At 34.0% G+C, this 18,503-nt stretch overlaps 1 protein-coding gene across 3 annotated transcripts in view; it reads right to left on the bottom strand.

The window, feature by feature from the left end:
• The window catches only part of LOC142344722 (nucleolar protein 10-like), a 123,852-nt gene that overhangs the window by 95,072 nt on the left and 10,277 nt on the right, over window positions 1-18,503 (bottom strand). The window contains exons 2-3 of one of the 3 annotated variants that reach the window (XM_075396600.1): window positions 7,842-7,986; window positions 6,774-6,889 (exon numbers count right to left, since the gene is read on the bottom strand). In XM_075396600.1, the coding sequence (XP_075252715.1) occupies window positions 6,774-6,889; window positions 7,842-7,986 (261 nt within the window). Of the gene's footprint in view, window positions 1-3,139; window positions 3,256-4,225; window positions 4,474-6,773; window positions 6,890-7,841; window positions 7,987-18,503 lie in introns of those variants that run through there. The other 2 variants (XM_075396599.1, XM_075396598.1) reach the window with 2 other exon arrangements.

The raw sequence follows: 18,503 nt of genomic DNA, 5'->3' as shown, positions 1-18,503 counted from the left end.
GGAGGTTCCTTGGCTTCTGACCTAAAAATGACAAATATTTTCAAAAAAAAACTTGAAAAAATGCAATTTTTATCAAAAAAATTGTGAAAATTTATGACATTAAAAAAAAGAAAAACTATTCCATGGCCAATAAAAATTTGTCAGTAACTTATTATCAAATCTCTAAGGATGATTTCTGGCCGCTGGGTCTAGAAAGACCGGAATAAGGATAAATGTCAAAAAATTTGAAAAAAGTTGCATGTTTTGTCAAAAAAAAGGCTAAAACTCGTGATGTTAAAATGTTGAAACGATTGCATTACCACTAAACTCTGCAGTAACTTAATATTAAAAAACCTAAAGGAGGGGGGTTGCAACGGGGGCTGATGGAGGGGGGGGCAACAGTTGGGGCAACGTTAATGGACAAAAATCCCGATAAATACGCGGCTCATCTGTTTCTTAGCTCAACTCATTGCGCTTTTGCCTCTTAACTCACGGAAGCGGTTCAAAACCGACTGTTGCCAGTCGCTTTTTGCCGAAAAGCATGTATAGGGGTTGTTAAAACATGTAAAGATTAGAAGCTTAAAAATGGTGCCTTTTATGTCGACACTGAATTAATATATAGATAGTTAGTTTGAGAGCAGTTGAAATTATTCAAAATGTGTGAACAGATCTTAAAAAAGACAGTGCCCGAATGCAATTCAAATTCTAATAACTATGAAAAGGCCAATAATAGATCCACACAGCATCGCTATCAAAGGTATTAAAAAGACAGCGCTCCCCACAGTTCAAATTCTATGGATTACAAAAAAATTCATTTTCCATTTCAAATATTTTTACTTTTAAAAATTAGATAAAAGTTCATCCACATGAAAATGGAATCTTTCATCCACTTGAAAGGCAGGAAACATATTAATTTGGTCTTAAAACTAGATAAAAGAGAAATTAATAGGTCAGTCAATCGTCTGTGGAAAATTTTTTTTCTAATTATATCTTATTAATTTTTTGTTCGACGAAGTAAAAAAAACATAGCAGGACAAGTCCTGACGTAAAATTCAAAAAATTTTCACTGACTAAACAGAAAACTAGACCTAGAACGGACTTTGAATGGATTGGGAAAACCATTTCGAAAAAAAATCCGATCCAAAAAACCGAAAACACTGTAAAAATCAAAGTGAAAGTGCCGCATGTGAACAAAAAACCACTAGCGAGAAAGCGAACTTTTGTTCAAACACCGTTCTCTCACTCTATTTTAAATTTAGAGCTAAAAAATTTCACGCCGCAAAACCACTCGCTTTGCTTTTTCGCTCCACTTCCTGTTTCGGCGTGACCAAAATCACTACTCCAATTTGACTTCAAAAATCATGAAAATGTGTGAACAGATCTTAAAAAAAACATAGCCGGAAGAAATCCGGAAACGACTCGAAGTGAAAATCCATTTAACGCCATCCAACTACTCATCAAACAAAACGTGCCTTCACTAATTTATGATTATCTTGAAACAAAACTATTAAACAAAAAAGTAAAAACAATAAAATCAAATCTGTTAAAATATGATAAAAAATCTGATCAAATTTTGTTATAAATTGAGATCCCGAAAAAACTATCGCTGCCAAAATAACTTCATCAAAACAACTAGTACTTACAAAAACCACTTATGTGAATTTTTAAAAAATACTTTAGGCTAAATTATGAAAGAAAAGCTCTCAAAAACAACTTTCACTGAAAAACTGGAAAGTTACTAAATTTTTTAATATTTCAAAAGCATATAAATCCAAAGAAAAAATCCCTTCAGTCAATAGGGTATCCAGATGCTCGCAAAACAATAGGCAAGTCATAATCGGCTAAGAAACTTTGCTAAAAACAGAAAAGCGAAAAACTGCAAAAAAATTAAGAAAAATAGTTCCAATTTTCGCCATTTTTTTGTCATATTTCTCAACAAAAAAATGATTCTTACACACAAAACTGTAAACAATTGTTACCATAAAATTGCTCAAGTAGAAGGGGTTTCTTCAATACCCATTTGAGCCAGTAAAAAAAATCGTCAAAAACGCAAAAATTAGCCCGAAAATCAGCAAAATACATTAAAAACCTCCGAATTATCATAAAATTCATATGAATTTCCAAAAACCTTCAAACCACTACCGAAACCAGCCTAAAATTAAAACAAAATCATAACCAAACCTCTTAACCAAAAAAAAGATAATAAACTGCTTCAAAATGTCGCACGTGAACAAAAAATTTTCGCTCGCTTAGAGAAAATTTTTTCACATCAATTTCTCGCTCTCTCAAAAACAGCGGTATGAACAAAAAACCACTTTCGTTTCGCTCCGCTCTTCACTTTTGTTCAGCACCAAAATCACGCAAAAAAAATTTTTTCACGCGTTTCATTTCCCGCTTCAAAAATACTCCAATAAAATTGATTTTAAAAAAAGGACTTCTCCAATACTCCTCTTCGAGTCGTAAAAAAGACAGCATCCCAATACAATTCAAATTCTTTGAATTGTAAAAAACCAAGAGCACCGCAATATAGCTACGCTCAGCTTACAGCTTCGCAGCTATAAACATAACCGACTAAACGTCGGAAGAATTGCTCTTGAACGACTAGTGGGAGCTCTAATCAATTGCAGCCTGCTTCAGTCGGGGGGGGGGGGGGGGGGGGGGTAGCCTAAATGGGACTAAGAAGTTCTATAGTGGGCTTCAAATAACCACATTAGAGGTTAACATATACCACTATTAAGATTTAAAGTAAAAAAATGACACCAGTTTCGGCGCACTTTTTATTTGACTTTTAGTATTAAATTGCCGCCAATTGAGTTCAGCTGCTTGAAATTGTTATTGAGAGAGAATTTTAGATCACGCGAAATGCAAAAAGTCAAGGGCGTAAAAATCATTCGAAAAGTCAAAACCGTCAAGCAAAAATTTTGCATAAAAAAAAGACACACACGTTTACAATAATTGCTATGAACTGCGTTCAAGAGCAATTAATAAATTGTCTCATAGAGCCATGCAACATTTTTATGCAGTTTGCTGTTCATTAATACGACATAGTTTGAATATGGTGGACAAGAATTGTTCGTGGCGTTCATCTATTCCTTCCGTTTATTCCTTAAATTTCACAAAACGTTTAGAGAAAATTTCTCCAGATTGTATAGTGACTGACCTTTGAGTAATCATCAGAGAGAGTAAGGAAATTAACAATTTCACTATCAAAACATCTTTCGAATTTCATTGCCAGCTGCTGAACGTCAAAGCACTTGAGTGTTGGCTTGTAGGTTCCTAGAATAAAATATCAAAATTCAACAGTGAGAAATTTTGAGTAACTATTCCGATCCAGTCTATGTAATATTTGAGTTCACATTGGAAAGAGGCCGTTTTGATTATTAAGTTTTCTTAATTTGTCAACATGAATACTTGCTCAAAAAAATTTGCAAAGATGAGAGATTTGCAAAAAAGTACCATACTGAACAAATGAAAATTTTTAGTTCCTTCGGTTCTATTCTATCCCTTTCTTCCATATGACCCCTAACTGCAAATAACCTTTGTATGTAGCCCACTCATATGACCTCTTAAATGGAGTATTCACGTGCCATGGGTGTTAAACGTTATATAACCATTCAACTGCGTGCTGGAAAGAAATAAGAACTGTTGACGAAGCGTGACGTATATTTAATTATCCTTAATTTGTTAAAAAAATGATAGTTTTGATTTATCTTGCTATCGTATCCCCATCTTGGTATGCATCCCCAGCATTAATAGCCGAGCTCCCCACCCCCCCCCCCCCCCCACACACACACACACACACTCCCAGCTTTGTGAGTGCATATATTTTTACACCCAGATACATGATCACCTATAACTGGGGGGGGGGGGGGGGGGGGCACATAACGCACTGGGGAGGATGTTTCCGAATTACATCAAATTTGCATCGGGTGAAAAATTATGGTTATGTCGACTGACATAATTTCTAAGAGGACAGAAGATTTCTTCACCCGATGTCAATTAGATGTTATTTAGAATTTGGGCGTTTATCTAACGGCCGCTATTTTTGGAATCTTTGACGTGGGATCCCACCCACCCCACTACTGAGGGCTGAAACAGAATTGATGCCAAATCTCAAACGTTTTTAAAGCTTTTGAAACGTCGAAACAGAATAAATCCGCCGAGAAGTATTTTGTGTAATGATGCATTCTGTAACTCGGGTGCCTGTGTTTGGGGTAATAATGTAAATGATCTGTAAAGGAATTACCTGAAGCGAGTACAAACTGTCCATCACTTGATATCTGGACAGTGTTGGATACTGTGGGCATATCAAAACCCTGGAGCAGTTGCACCCTCTGCTGTAGCTCCACATCTTGTGCAATCGCTCGTCTTCTCTTTCGATCTGCCAGCCACTAGAAACAAAAGACAGCACTCAAATAAGATTTCATCCAAATCTTTAAATTCCTAAAAAAATATCCTTTTTCTCATTTTGTATTCAGCTCCCCCATCCCGTAATTTAAAATAAACAACAATACAGAAGAGTTATTATAAGGACAATTGCGGTTTCTTGCTTAAAGCACATCAACTCCCGGACTTGAGTCTCAGAGCATTTCAGTACTGAAACATTGTATTCCAATTGTATTCCAAATGATCGCAAGAAAACAGGTGGGAATTCAACATTGCAAAGTTTGAAGCTATATGTTTTGATGTGAAAAAATTAGATCAGTGTAGTGTCCATTTGTATGCAGACGATAGAGAAATTACATGCAAACCTTCGGTGAATGATCTTGGTATAATTTTTACTAATAAGTTGAAAAGGGATAGTCATATCAGTCAGCGGCTGATGAAGGCACAACAAAAGCTTTTCTTCTTGAAGAGAAACGTTCCCTTTTCAACAAATACGAGAGCAAAAGTAAGTTTATACAAAAGTTACATTTTATCAGTTCTCCTTTACGCGTCAAATGTTTGGTTCTCGAATTGGCCAAATTGCAGAAAACTAGAAAAGATGCAAAGACGATCGCTCAAGTGGGCTTTGCATCAAGTGGTCACGACCGCTCAAGAAATTTGTTACCGATAGTGACTACAATCAGAACCTTATTTACCACAATTTGTAGCCAATCAGTTATCTTTTGGTTCGAAATGATCTTATGCTGAAAAAAATGTATAGCTGTGATGCTGCCTTCAACAAAAAAGTAAAAACAATAAAATCAAATCTGTTAAAATATGATAAAAAATCTGATCAAATTTTGTTATAAATTGAGATCCCGAAAAAACTATCGCTGCCAAAATAACTTCATCAAAACAACTAGTACTTACAAAAACCACTTATGTGAATTTTTAAAAAATACTTTAGGCTAAATTATGAAAGAAAAGCTCTCAAAAACAACTTTCACTGAAAAACTGGAAAGTTACTAAATTTTTTAATATTTCAAAAGCATATAAATCCAAAGAAAAAATCCCTTCAGTCAATAGGGTATCCAGATGCTCGCAAAACAATAGGCAAGTCATAATCGGCTAAGAAACTTTGCTAAAAACAGAAAAGCGAAAAACTGCAAAAAATTAAGAAAAATAGTTCCAATTTTCGCCATTTTTTTGTCATATTTCTCAACAAAAAAATGATTCTTACACACAAAACTGTAAACAATTGTTACCATAAAATTGCTCAAGTAGAAGGGGTTTCTTCAATACCCATTTGAGCCAGTAAAAAAAATCGTCAAAAACGCAAAAATTAGCCCGAAAATCAGCAAAATACATTAAAAACCTCCGAATTATCATAAAATTCATATGAATTTCCAAAAACCTTCAAACCACTACCGAAACCAGCCTAAAATTAAAACAAAATCATAACCAAACCTCTTAACCAAAAAAAAAGATAATAAACTGCTTCAAAATGTCGCACGTGAACAAAAAATTTTCGCTCGCTTAGAGAAAATTTTTTCACATCAATTTCTCGCTCTCTCAAAAACAGCGGTATGAACAAAAAACCACTCTCGTTTCGCTCCGCTCTTCACTTTTGTTCAGCACCAAAATCACGCAAAAAAAAAACGCGTTTCATTTCCCGCTTCAAAAATACTCCAATAAAATTGATTTTAAAAAAAGGACTTCTCCAATACTCCTCTTCGAGTCGTAAAAAAGACAGCATCCCAATACAATTCAAATTCTTTGAATTGTAAAAAACCAAGAGCACCGCAATATAGCTACGCTCAGCTTACAGCTTCGCAGCTATAAACATAACCGACTAAACGTCGGAAGAATTGCTCTTGAACGACTAGTGGGAGCTCTAATCAATTGCAGCCTGCTTCAGTCGGGGGGGGGGTAGCCTAAATGGGACTAAGAAGTTCTATAGTGGGCTTCAAATAACCACATTAGAGGTTAACATATACCACTATTAAGATTTAAAGTAAAAAAATGACACCAGTTTCGGCGCACTTTTTATTTGACTTTTAGTATTAAATTGCCGCCAATTGAGTTCAGCTGCTTGAAATTGTTATTGAGAGAGAATTTTAGATCACGCGAAATGCAAAAAGTCAAGGGCGTAAAAATCATTCGAAAAGTCAAAACCGTCAAGCAAAAATTTTGCATAAAAAAAAGACACACACGTTTACAATAATTGCTATGAACTGCGTTCAAGAGCAATTAATAAATTGTCTCATAGAGCCATGCAACATTTTTATGCAGTTTGCTGTTCATTAATACGACATAGTTTGAATATGGTGGACAAGAATTGTTCGTGGCGTTCATCTATTCCTTCCGTTTATTCCTTAAATTTCACAAAACGGTTAGAGAAAATTTCTCCAGATTGTATAGTGACTGACCTTTGAGTAATCATCAGAGAGAGTAAGGAAATTAACAATTTCACTATCAAAACATCTTTCGAATTTCATTGCCAGCTGCTGAACGTCAAAGCACTTGAGTGTTGGCTTGTAGGTTCCTAGAATAAAATATCAAAATTCAACAGTGAGAAATTTTGAGTAACTATTCCGATCCAGTCTATGTAATATTTGAGTTCACATTGGAAAGAGGCCGTTTTGATTATTAAGTTTTCTTAATTTGTCAACATGAATACTTGATCAAAAAAATTTGCAAAGATGAGAGATTTGCAAAAAAGTACCATACTGAACAAATGAAAATTTTTAGTTCCTTCGGTTCTATTCTATCCCTTTCTTCCATATGACCCCTAACTGCAAATAACCTTTGTATGTAGCCCACTCATATGACCTCTTAAATGGAGTATTCACGTGCCATGGGTGTTAAACGTTATATAACCATTCAACTGCGTGCTGGAAAGAAATAAGAACTGTTGACGAAGCGTGACGTATATTTAATTATCCTTAATTTGTTAAAAAAAATGATAGTTTTGATTTATCTTGCTATCGTATCCCCATCTTGGTATGCATCCCCAGCATTAATAGCCGAGCTCCCCACCCCCCCCCCCCCCAACACACGCTCCCAGCTTTGTGAGTGCATATATTTTTACACCCAGATACATGATCACCTATAACTGGGGGGGGGGGGCACATAACGCACTGGGGAGGATGTTTCCGAATTACATCAAATTTGCATCGGGTGAAAAATTATGGTTATGTCGACTGACATAATTTCTAAGAGGACAGAAGATTTCTTCACCCGATGTCAATTAGATGTTATTTAGAATTTGGGCGTTTATCTAACGGCCGCTATTTTTGGAATCTTTGACGTGGGATCCCACCCACCCCACTACTGAGGGCTGAAACAGAATTGATGCCAAATCTCAAACGTTTTTAAAGCTTTTGAAACGTCGAAACAGAATAAATCCGCCGAGAAGTATTTTGTGTAATGATGCATTCTGTAACTCGGGTGCCTGTGTTTGGGGTAATAATGTAAATGATCTGTAAAGGAATTACCTGAAGCGAGTACAAACTGTCCATCACTTGATATCTGGACAGTGTTGGATACTGTGGGCATATCAAAACCCTGGAGCAGTTGCACCCTCTGCTGTAGCTCCACATCTTGTGCAATCGCTCGTCTTCTCTTTCGATCTGCCAGCCACTAGAAACAAAAGACAGCACTCAAATAAGATTTCATCCAAATCTTTAAATTCCTAAAAAAATATCCTTTTTCTCATTTTGTATTCAGCTCCCCCATCCCGTAATTTAAAATAAACAACAATACAGAAGAGTTATTATAAGGACAATTGCGGTTTCTTGCTTAAAGCACATCAACTCCCGGACTTGAGTCTCAGAGCATTTCAGTACTGAAACATTGTATTCCAATTGTATTCCAAATGATCGCAAGAAAACAGGTGGGAATTCAACATTGCAAAGTTTGAAGCTATATGTTTTGATGTGAAAAAATTAGATCAGTGTAGTGTCCATTTGTATGCAGACGATAGAGAAATTACATGCAAACCTTCGGTGAATGATCTTGGTATAATTTTTACTAATAAGTTGAAAAGGGATAGTCATATCAGTCAGCGGCTGATGAAGGCACAACAAAAGCTTTTCTTCTTGAAGAGAAACGTTCCCTTTTCTACAAATACGAGAGCAAAAGTAAGTTTATACAAAAGTTACATTTTATCAGTTCTCCTTTACGCGTCAAATGTTTGGTTCTCGAATTGGCCAAATTGCAGAAAACTAGAAAAGATGCAAAGACGATCGCTCAAGTGGGCTTTGCATCAAGTGGTCACGACCGCTCAAGAAATTTGTTACCGATAGTGACTACAATCAGAACCTTATTTACCACAATTTGTAGCCAATCAGTTATCTTTTGGTTCGAAATGATCTTATGCTGAAAAAAATTTATAGCTGTGATGCTGCCTTCAAGTTTGATGATTATTGGAAAGTTTTCAAGGGACCGCGCGGTATCCGTTCAGCAGCAAAACAATTTTTGAGGACAAATTTTAATTGAACGAAATCAGTCAAATTGGAAGAGTATTTTGTTTTGAGAGTTGTAAAATATGCAAAGCGAAATGACATCTAAACTTTTGACTGGACAAGACCAACAGTATTATTTCGGAAAGAGTTGAAATCTCTTTTGAAATTAAAGACTGCGAACTTTGTGATTCCCGTATCGCAGGTACCAAGTCAATTTAATAATAATAATAATAATAATAATAATAATAATAATAATAATAATAATAATAATAATAATAATAATAATAATAATAATAATAATAATAATAATAATAATAATAACAACAACAACAATAATAACAATAATAACAATAATAACAATAATAACAATAATAATAATAATAACAACAATAATAATAATAATAATAATAATAATAATAATAATAATAGTAATAATAATAATAATAATAATAATAATAATAATAATAATAATAAAAATAATAATAATAATAATAATAATAATAATAATAATAATAATATCGGCCCAGCACTGTATCAGTGTATCTTAAGAGTATGTTGCTACCTCATTATGTGCAGTCTATTCCCATATATACATTTTTTTCTGATAATAGCTTGTACATCCTTGGTTTTGATTCTCATGATGTCTATAGTAAATTCATGAAAAAATTTGAAAATTTCGAAAAAAATTTAAAATTTTGTGCGATGCACTTATTGAGCATGACGATGAGTTTACTATCTTAAAACATTGAAAATAACGTTTAATCCTTAAAAAAGTACCCGCCAAAACCAGAAAAAACACGCCGAGTGCAAGGAAACTGCCAAATTTTCAACTGAAGAAGTCTTTCTCGACTATTTTTGACGTTTTTTCGGCCATTTTGACGTTTTTTTTCGGGTATTTTTGACGTCTTCCTAAATATTTTTGACGTTTTTTGGCTGTCCTGACGTTTTCTTCGGCTATTTTTGACGTCTTTTTCGGCTATTTTTGAAGTTTTTTTCGGCCATTTTGACGTTTTTTCGGCTATTTTTGACGTCTTTTTCGGCTATTTTTGAAGTTTTTTCGGCCATTTTGACGTTTTTTTTTCGGCTATTTTTGACGTCTTCCTCAATATTTTTGAGGTTTTTTGGCTGTTCTGACGTTTTTTTGGCAATTTTTGACGTTTTTTCGACTATTTTGGACGTCTTCTTTAGCTATTTTTCACGTTTTCTGGCTGTTTTTGACGTTTTCTTCGACAATTTTTGACGTTTTTTCGGCTATTTTTGACGTTTCTTTGGCTATTTTTGACGTCTTTTTCCGCTATTTACTGACAAGTGTAAAGAGTGGCCTGATTATAGCTCTGAATTAGTACTGATATAAGACTTTCAATTTGACATGCCCAGTACTGATATTGACGTGCCGTTTAGTTCGGGGGGCTAAAATGGGAAATACCCGTAATTCGAGCCCGGAACATGTGTGTGTGTGTGTGTGTGTGTTATATATCAATAATTGCCAAGTTTTTTTTACGCCTTCGATTCTGTTTTCAGTGCCTCGTTGTTTGTTTCTTTCTGATGTTTGCACTCAGCATTGTGATGGAACACGTGGATGATGGTCAGCAGGAATGGAACGAGCAGAGGTTTTTTTCTCATCGTTCCGAAGCATGAGGATTTTCCCGGCCAAGCAGTGTCCTCGCCAGCCGACGGCTGAAGTGTCGCAGGCGACAGGTAGAATCAACAGTGGCAATGAAACAGCATAGATCGAGAAACAAAAGCAGATACAGTTCCCAAATAGCAGATGCAGTGATCCCAAATAGCAGATGGCGAACTGAATTGACTCAAATACTGAACTGAACTCAAAGACAAATTTTATGAATGAAAATATATATTTAGCAAATATTTATGGCAATTTAGTTTTTTAACAATGCCTAAGTTATTTCTAACTAAGTAATGAGAAGTATAATTTTCATTCAAAACACACAAAATTCAGGCTAAGAATCAGCCTGTTCAGAGTACAATTTTTATGATAAACAGACAAAATTTAGGATAAGAATATGTCTGTTCAGAGTATTGTCAGAAAAACGATAAATTATGTTAAGACTGTTCAGAGTATTGTCAGAAAAACGATACATTATGTTAAGCAGATGCAGTGATCCCAAATAGCAGATGGCGAACTGAATTGACTCAAATACTGAACTGAACTCAAAGACAAATTTTCTGAATGCAAACATATATTAAGCAAAAATTGATGGTAATTTGCTGAAAAATTGCAACTTCTCAATTTTTATGAAAACAGTGACTATGTTTTTGTAAACTTTATGATGTAGAGATGGGGAAGTGGATATAGGCATAAATTCGGTTGTGTGAACGGAGGTTTTGAAGCAAATAGGCGATTTTTTCCTTCAAGTTTATGGTACAAAAAGCGAATAGCAACTAAAACACTGAATTGACTCAAATATTGAACTAAACACAAAGACAAATTTTATGAATGCAAATAAATATTTAGCAAATATTTATGGTAACTTAGTTTTTAACATTGCCTAAGTTGTTTTTAACTAAAAAAAGTATATTTTTCATTCAAACAGACAAAATTTAGGCTAAGAATCAGTCAAATCAGAGTCTAAATTTCATGCTAAGCAGACAAAAATTAGGCTAAGAATCAGTATGTTCAGAGTATTGTCAGAAAATAGACTCATTATGTTAAGGATGAGCTCAGAGTAAGTTCATTATGTCCAGAATAAGCTCAGAATTTTACTACGAATTTTAACATGAAATGTCTATATAAAGTGTCATGATCATAACTCTGGCCATAGTAAAAGTCATAATGAAAGTTTTATGATTCAGTAAATAATTATCAGGAGACTCAGATACGGGAGAGAAAGATCTTTTGCGTTGGTCCCCCACGGCTTACTGGGTATAATTTATTTGTACTCCCCAGATGCACGTGTCGTTTTTACATAATGATTTACTATGTAATGGCAACTGCTCTGTATCTGGGGGAGCATACATACTGGAGACACAAATGGAAATATCCAAGAAAAATTAGAGCCATAATGGGATAAGTAGAATACCAATTGAAACCTTTATAGATGCTAACTTCAAAACCCAAGTATCGCCAATGATTTCCTTTACATGATGAATTGATAAAGTAATTGCTAAATGTACTAAAATCATCAATTCTCCAACCCTCGGCAAAATCCGGAAGTGATTTCGGCAAAAACTTAAAAAGTCGAGAGCATGAAGAGAAATTTATTGTTTTCATCTGAATAGCTGAGAGCTGTCGCGGTGAAAATTTCGATTAAAAAATTAGCCGATTGGAGGATGAACCTTAACTGAAAAATTGCAACTTCTCATTTTTTATGAAAACAGTGACTATATTTTTGTAAACTTTATGATGTAAAGATGGGGAAGTGGATATAGGCATAAATCCAGTTGTGCGAACGGAAGTTTTACAACAAATAGGCGATTTGTTTCATTCAAGTTCATGGTACAAAAAAGCGAATAGCAACCAAAACACTGAATTGAATCAAACACTGAACTGAACACGAAGACAAATTTTATGAATGCAAAAAAATATTTAGCAAATATTTATAGTAATTTAGTTTTTAACATTGCCTAAGTTGTTTTTAACTAAGAAAAGAAAAGTATAATTCTCATTCTAAACAGTATAATTCTCATTCAACTTAGGCTAAGAATCAGTCTAATCAGAGTATAATTTTCATGCTAAACAGACAAGAATTAGGCTAAGAATCAGTCTGTTCAGAGTATTGTCAGAAAATGGATTCATTATGTTAAGAATGAGCTCAGAGTAAGTTCATTATATCCAGAATAAGCTCAGAATTTTACCATGAATTTTAACATGAAATGTCTATAAAGTGTCATGATCAGAACTCTGGCCATAGTAAAAATCATGATGAAAATTTTATGATTCAGTACTGAAATATGATACTCAGATCCGGGAAAAAAGATCTTTTCCGTTGGTGCCCAACAGCTTAGTAGTATATTTTATTTGTAATCCCCAGATGCACGTATCATATTTTTACAATGATTTACTATGTAATGGCAACTCCTCTGTATCTGGGGAGCATGCGTACTGGAGACACAAATGGAAAAATCCAAGAAAAATTAGAGCTATAATGGGATAAATAGAATAACAATTGAAACCTTTATAGACGCTAACTTCAAAATCCAAGTATCGCCAAAGATTTTCATTACATGAAAATAAATTGATAAGGTGTTTGCTAAATGTACTATATTTCCACCCTCTCTCATCATTCTACAACTCTCAGAAAAATCCGAGAAAGTGATTTCGGCAAGAACTTAAAGAGAAAAAGTCGAGAGCAGGGCGAAAAATTTATTGTTTTAATCTGAATAGCTGAGAGGTGTCGGTTTGTTGAAAATTTTGATTAAAACATTAGCACAATTGAAGATAAACCTAAACTGAAAAATTGCTACTTCTCATATTTTATGAAAACAGTGACTAAATTTTTGTAAACTTTATGATGTAGAGATGGGGAAGTGGATATAGGCATAAATTCGGTTGTGTGAATGGAGGTTCTGAAGCAAATAGGCGACTCTTTTCCTTCAAGTTTATGGTACAAAAAAGCGAATAGCAACTAAAACACTGAATTGACTCAAACACTTAACAGAACCCAAAGACAAACTTTATGAATGCAAAAATATATTCAGCAAATATTTATGGTAATTTAGTTTTTAACATTGCCTAAGTTGTTTTTAACTAAGAAAAGAAAAGTATAATTCTCATTCTAAACAGTATAATTCTCATTCAACTTAGGCTAAGAATCAGTCTAATCAGAGTATAATTTTCATGCTTAACAGACAAGAATTAGGCTAAGAATCAGTCTGTTCAGAGTATTGTCAGAAAATGGATTCATTATGTTAAGAATGAGCTCAGAGTAAGTTCATTATATCCAGAATAAGCTCAGAATTTTACCATGAATTTTAACATGAAATGTCTATAAAGTGTCATGATCAGAACTCTGGCCATAGTAAAAATCATGATGAAAATTTTATGATTCAGTACTGAAATATGATACTCAGATCCGGGAAAAAAGATCTTTTCCGTTGGTGCCCAACAGCTTAGTAGTATATTTTATTTGTAATCCCCAGATGCACGTATCATATTTTTACAATGATTTACTATGTAATGGCAACTCCTCTGTATCTGGGGAGCATGCGTACTGGAGACACAAATGGAAAAATCCAAGAAAAATTAGAGCTATAATGGGATAAATAGAATAACAATTGAAACCTTTATAGACGCTAACTTCAAAATCCAAGTATCGCCAAAGATTTTCATTACATGAAAATAAATTGATAAAGTGTTTGCTAAATGTACTATATTTCCACCCTCTCTCATCATTCTACAACTCTCAGAAAAATCCGAGAAAGTGATTTCGGCAAGAACTTAAAGAGAAAAAGTCGAGAGCATGGCGAAAAATTTATTGTTTTAATCTGAATAGCTGAGAGGTGTCGGTTTGATGAAAATTTTGATAAAAACATTAGCACAATTGAAGATAAACCTAAACTGAAAAATTGCTACTTCTCATATTTTATGAAAACAGTGACTAAATTTTTGTAAACTTTATGATGTAGAGATGGGGAAGTGGATATAGGCATAAATTCGGTTGTGTGAATGGAGGTTCTGAAGCAAATAGGCGACTCTTTTCCTTCAAGTTTATGGTACAAAAAAGCGAATAGCAACTAAAACACTGAATTGACTCAAACACTTAACAGAACCCAAAGACAAACTTTATGAATGCAAAAATATATTCAGCAAATATTTATGGTAATTTAGTTTTTAACATTGCCTAAGTTGTTTTTAACTAAGAAAAGAAAAGTATAATTCTCATTCTAAACAGTATAATTCTCATTCAATTTAAGCTAAGAATAGGCCTAATCAGAGTATAATTTTCATGCTAAACAGACAAAAATTAGGCTAAGAATCAGTCTGTTCAGAGTATTGTCAGAAAATGGATTCATTATGTTAAGAATGAGCTCAGAGTAAGTTCATTATATCCAGAATCAGCTCAGAATTTTACCATGAATTTTAACATGAAATGTCTATAAAGTGTCATGATCAGAACTCTGGCCATAGTAAAAATCATGATGAAAATTTTATGATTCAGTACTGAAATATCATGATACTCAGATCCGGGAGAAAAAGATCTTTTCCGTTGGTGCCCAACAGCTTAGTAGTGTATTTTATTTGTACTCCCCCAGATGCACGTGTCATATTTTTACAATGATTTACTATGTAATGGCAACTGCTCTGTATCTGGGGAGCATGTGTACTGGAGACACAAATGGAAAAATCCAAGAAAAATTAGAGCTATAATGGGATAAATAGAATACCAATTGAAACCTTTATAGACGCTAACTTCAAAATCCAAGTATCGCCAAAGATTTTCATTACAAGAAAATAAATTGATAAAGTGTTTGCTAAATGTACTATATTTCCACCCTCTCTCATCATTCTACAACTCTCAGAAAAATCCGAGAAAGTGATTTCGGCAAGAACTTAAAGAGAAAAAGTCGAGAGCATGACGAAATATTTATTGTTTTAATCTGAATAGCTGAGAGCTGTCGGTTTGTTGGAAATTTTGATTAAAACATTAGCACAATTGAAGATAAACCTAAACTGAAAAATTGCTACTTCTCATATTTTATGAAAACAGTGACAAAATTTTTGTAAACTTTATGATGTAGAGATGGGGAAGTGGATATAGGCATAAATTCGGTTGTGTGAACGGAGGTTTTGAAGCAAATGGGCGATTTTTTCCTTCAAGTTCATGGTACAAAAAAGCGAATAGCAACTAAAACACTGAATTGACTCAAACACTTAACAGAACCCAAAGACAAACTTTATGAATGCAAATATATATTCAGCAAATATTTATGGTAATTTAGTTTTTAACATGGCCTAAGTTGTTTTTAACTAAAAAAAGAAAAGTATAATTTTCATGCTAAACAGACAAAATTTAGGCTGAGAATCAGTCTGCTCAGAATAATTTTCATGCTAAACAGACAAAATTTTGGCTAAGAATCAGGCTGTTCAGAGTATTGTCAGAAAATGGATTCATTATGTTAAGAAAGAGCTCAGAGTAAGTTCATTATATCCAGAATAAGCTCAGAATTTTACTATGAATTTTAACATGAAATGTCAATAAAGTGTCATGATCAGAACTCTGGCCATAGTAAAAATCATGATAAAAATTTTATGATTCAGTACTGAAATATCATGATACTCAGATCCGGGAGAAAAAGATCTTTTCCGTTGTTGCCCAACAGCTTAGTAGTATATTTTATTTGTACTCCCCAGATGCACGTGTCATATTTTTACAATGATTTACTATGTAATGGCAACTGCTCTGTATCTGGGGAGCATGCGTACTGGAGACACAAATGGAAAAATCCAAGAAAAATTAGAGCTATAATGGGATAAATAGAATACCAATTGAGACCTTTATAGACGCTAACTTCAAAATCCAAGTATCGCCAAAGATTTTCATTACATGAAATTAAATTGATAAAGTGTTTGCTAAATGTACTATATTTCCACCCTCTCTCATCATTCTACAACTCTCAGAAAAATCCAAGAAAGTAATTTCGCCAAGAACTTAAAGAGAAAAGGTCGAGAGCATGGCGAAAAATTTATTGTTTTAATCTGAATAGCTTAGAGCTGTCGGTTTGTTGAAAATTTTGATTAAAACATTAGCACAATCGAAGATAAACCTAAACTGAAAAATTGCTACTTCTCATATTTTATGAAAACAGTGACTAAATTTTTGTAAACTTTATGATGTAGAGATGGGGAAGTGGATATAGGCATAAATTCGGTTGTGTGAACGGAGGTTTTGAAGCAAATAGGCGATTCTTTTCCTTCAAGTTTATGGTACAAAAAAGCGAATAGCAACTAAAACACTGAATTGACTCAAACACTTAACAGAACCCAAAGACAAACTTTATGAATGCAAATATATATTCAGCAAATATTTATGGTAATTTAGTTTTTAACATGGCCTTAGTTGTTTTTAACTAAGAAAAGAAAAGTATAATTTTCATGCGAAACAGACAAAATTTAGGCTAAGAATCAGTCTGCTCAGAGTACATTTTCATGCTAAACAGACAAAATTTAGGCTAAGAATCAGGCTGTTCAGAGTATTGTCAGAAAATGGATTCATTATGTTAAGACTGAGCTCACAATAAGTTCATTATGTCCAGAATAAGCTCAGAGTTTTACTATGAATTTTACCATGAAATGTCTATAAAGTGTCATGATCAGAATTATGGGCATAGAAAAAGAAAACATACCCGCAGATTGCCGGAAAATAGCCGCCGTTGATTCCAATAAGCATGATTGGGATTGAAAGAATAGAAGATATTGAAAAAAAAAGATTTTTGTACAAAAACATTAAGTCCGATTTATTTTGATGGCATTTCGTAGTTGAACATAACGTACTTCTGTTTCTTAGAGAGAGGCTACAGGGGCTACTATCAATACCAATAAGCATTAGAGATGGTAACTAAGACTGATAGGAACGACGTTCAAATAGCGGGCATCTAAAATTGGGCTTCATGGGTTCATCCCGTTTCTACTTCTGACTTCAATTTTTTATACTGACTCTGTTCATTTTAAATTGCTTTGCTGAGCAACTGATGTTCAAAATCACTTTTAGCAGAATGAGAGAAAAGAGAAACTAGCCTAGAGAAGTCAAAAAGATGTCACGCAAAATGTTGAAAAAGCGGCAAAATGAGGTAAAGCGAAACATTTTTTTATTCGACGGAGTAAAAAAAAAATAGGAGCGCTATAATAGCCGGCTGAGAAGATGAGGGCGGCTATTAATAAAAGATATTATGATACTGAAATATTATGAGACTCAGGTCCGGGCTGCTGCAAACGTAGATGTTCGCACCATAAAAGGTTGAGCCAGCTTCAAAAACGACAGATTGCCAGAAAATATCAGCGACTGTTTCGTAGACATACAGTCTCCAAATACTAACAAAAATGAGACCTAAAAATGCTTTTTGTAATAAACTGCTGTGATGTCTTCGCTTCATTTTAACTAATTTGTCTTTTTCTTTAAGCCCTAAATTAGCCCTAAAAAAATTAGAACATAACCGACTAAACGTCAGAAGAATTGCTCTGGAACGACTAGTGGGAGCTCTAACCAAATTGCACCCTGCTTCAGTCTGGAGTCGCCTAAATGGGACTAAGAAGTTCAATAGTGGGCTTCAATAACCACATTAGAGGTTAACATATACCACTATTAAGATTTAAAGTAAAAAATGGCACTAGTTTCGACGCACTTTTCATTTGACTTTTAGTATTAAATTGCCGCCAATTGAGTTCAGCTGTTTGAAATTGTGATTGAGAGAGAAATTTAGATCACGCGAAGCGCAAAAAGTCAAAGTAAATGTCACTCGAAAAGTCAAAATTGTTAAGCAAAAATTTGCATAAAAGAGACACGTTATAAAAAAATAAAAATAATATCTATGAACTTTGCTCAAGAGCAATTAAAAAGTCTGAATTGTCCTCAAATGGCAGAAACACTTCCAATAGGCAAGCGTCAACAATGACTTTTCTCTCACTATGTCAAAAGACTGCCCAAAATGCTGAGTTAAAGGGAGCGTGACGTCACAGATCGCAACAACAAGATCTGACAAGTCCTGAAATACATGCATCAAATTAATTTAAATCGC

This window comes from Convolutriloba macropyga, chromosome 8 (assembly GCF_964194025.1).
Source record: "Convolutriloba macropyga chromosome 8, txConMacr16.3, whole genome shotgun sequence".
NCBI lineage: Eukaryota > Metazoa > Xenacoelomorpha > Acoela > Convolutidae > Convolutriloba > Convolutriloba macropyga.
The sequence above is the reverse complement of the archived record's forward strand: the minus strand, read 5'-3'. Positions and strand labels throughout refer to the sequence as shown.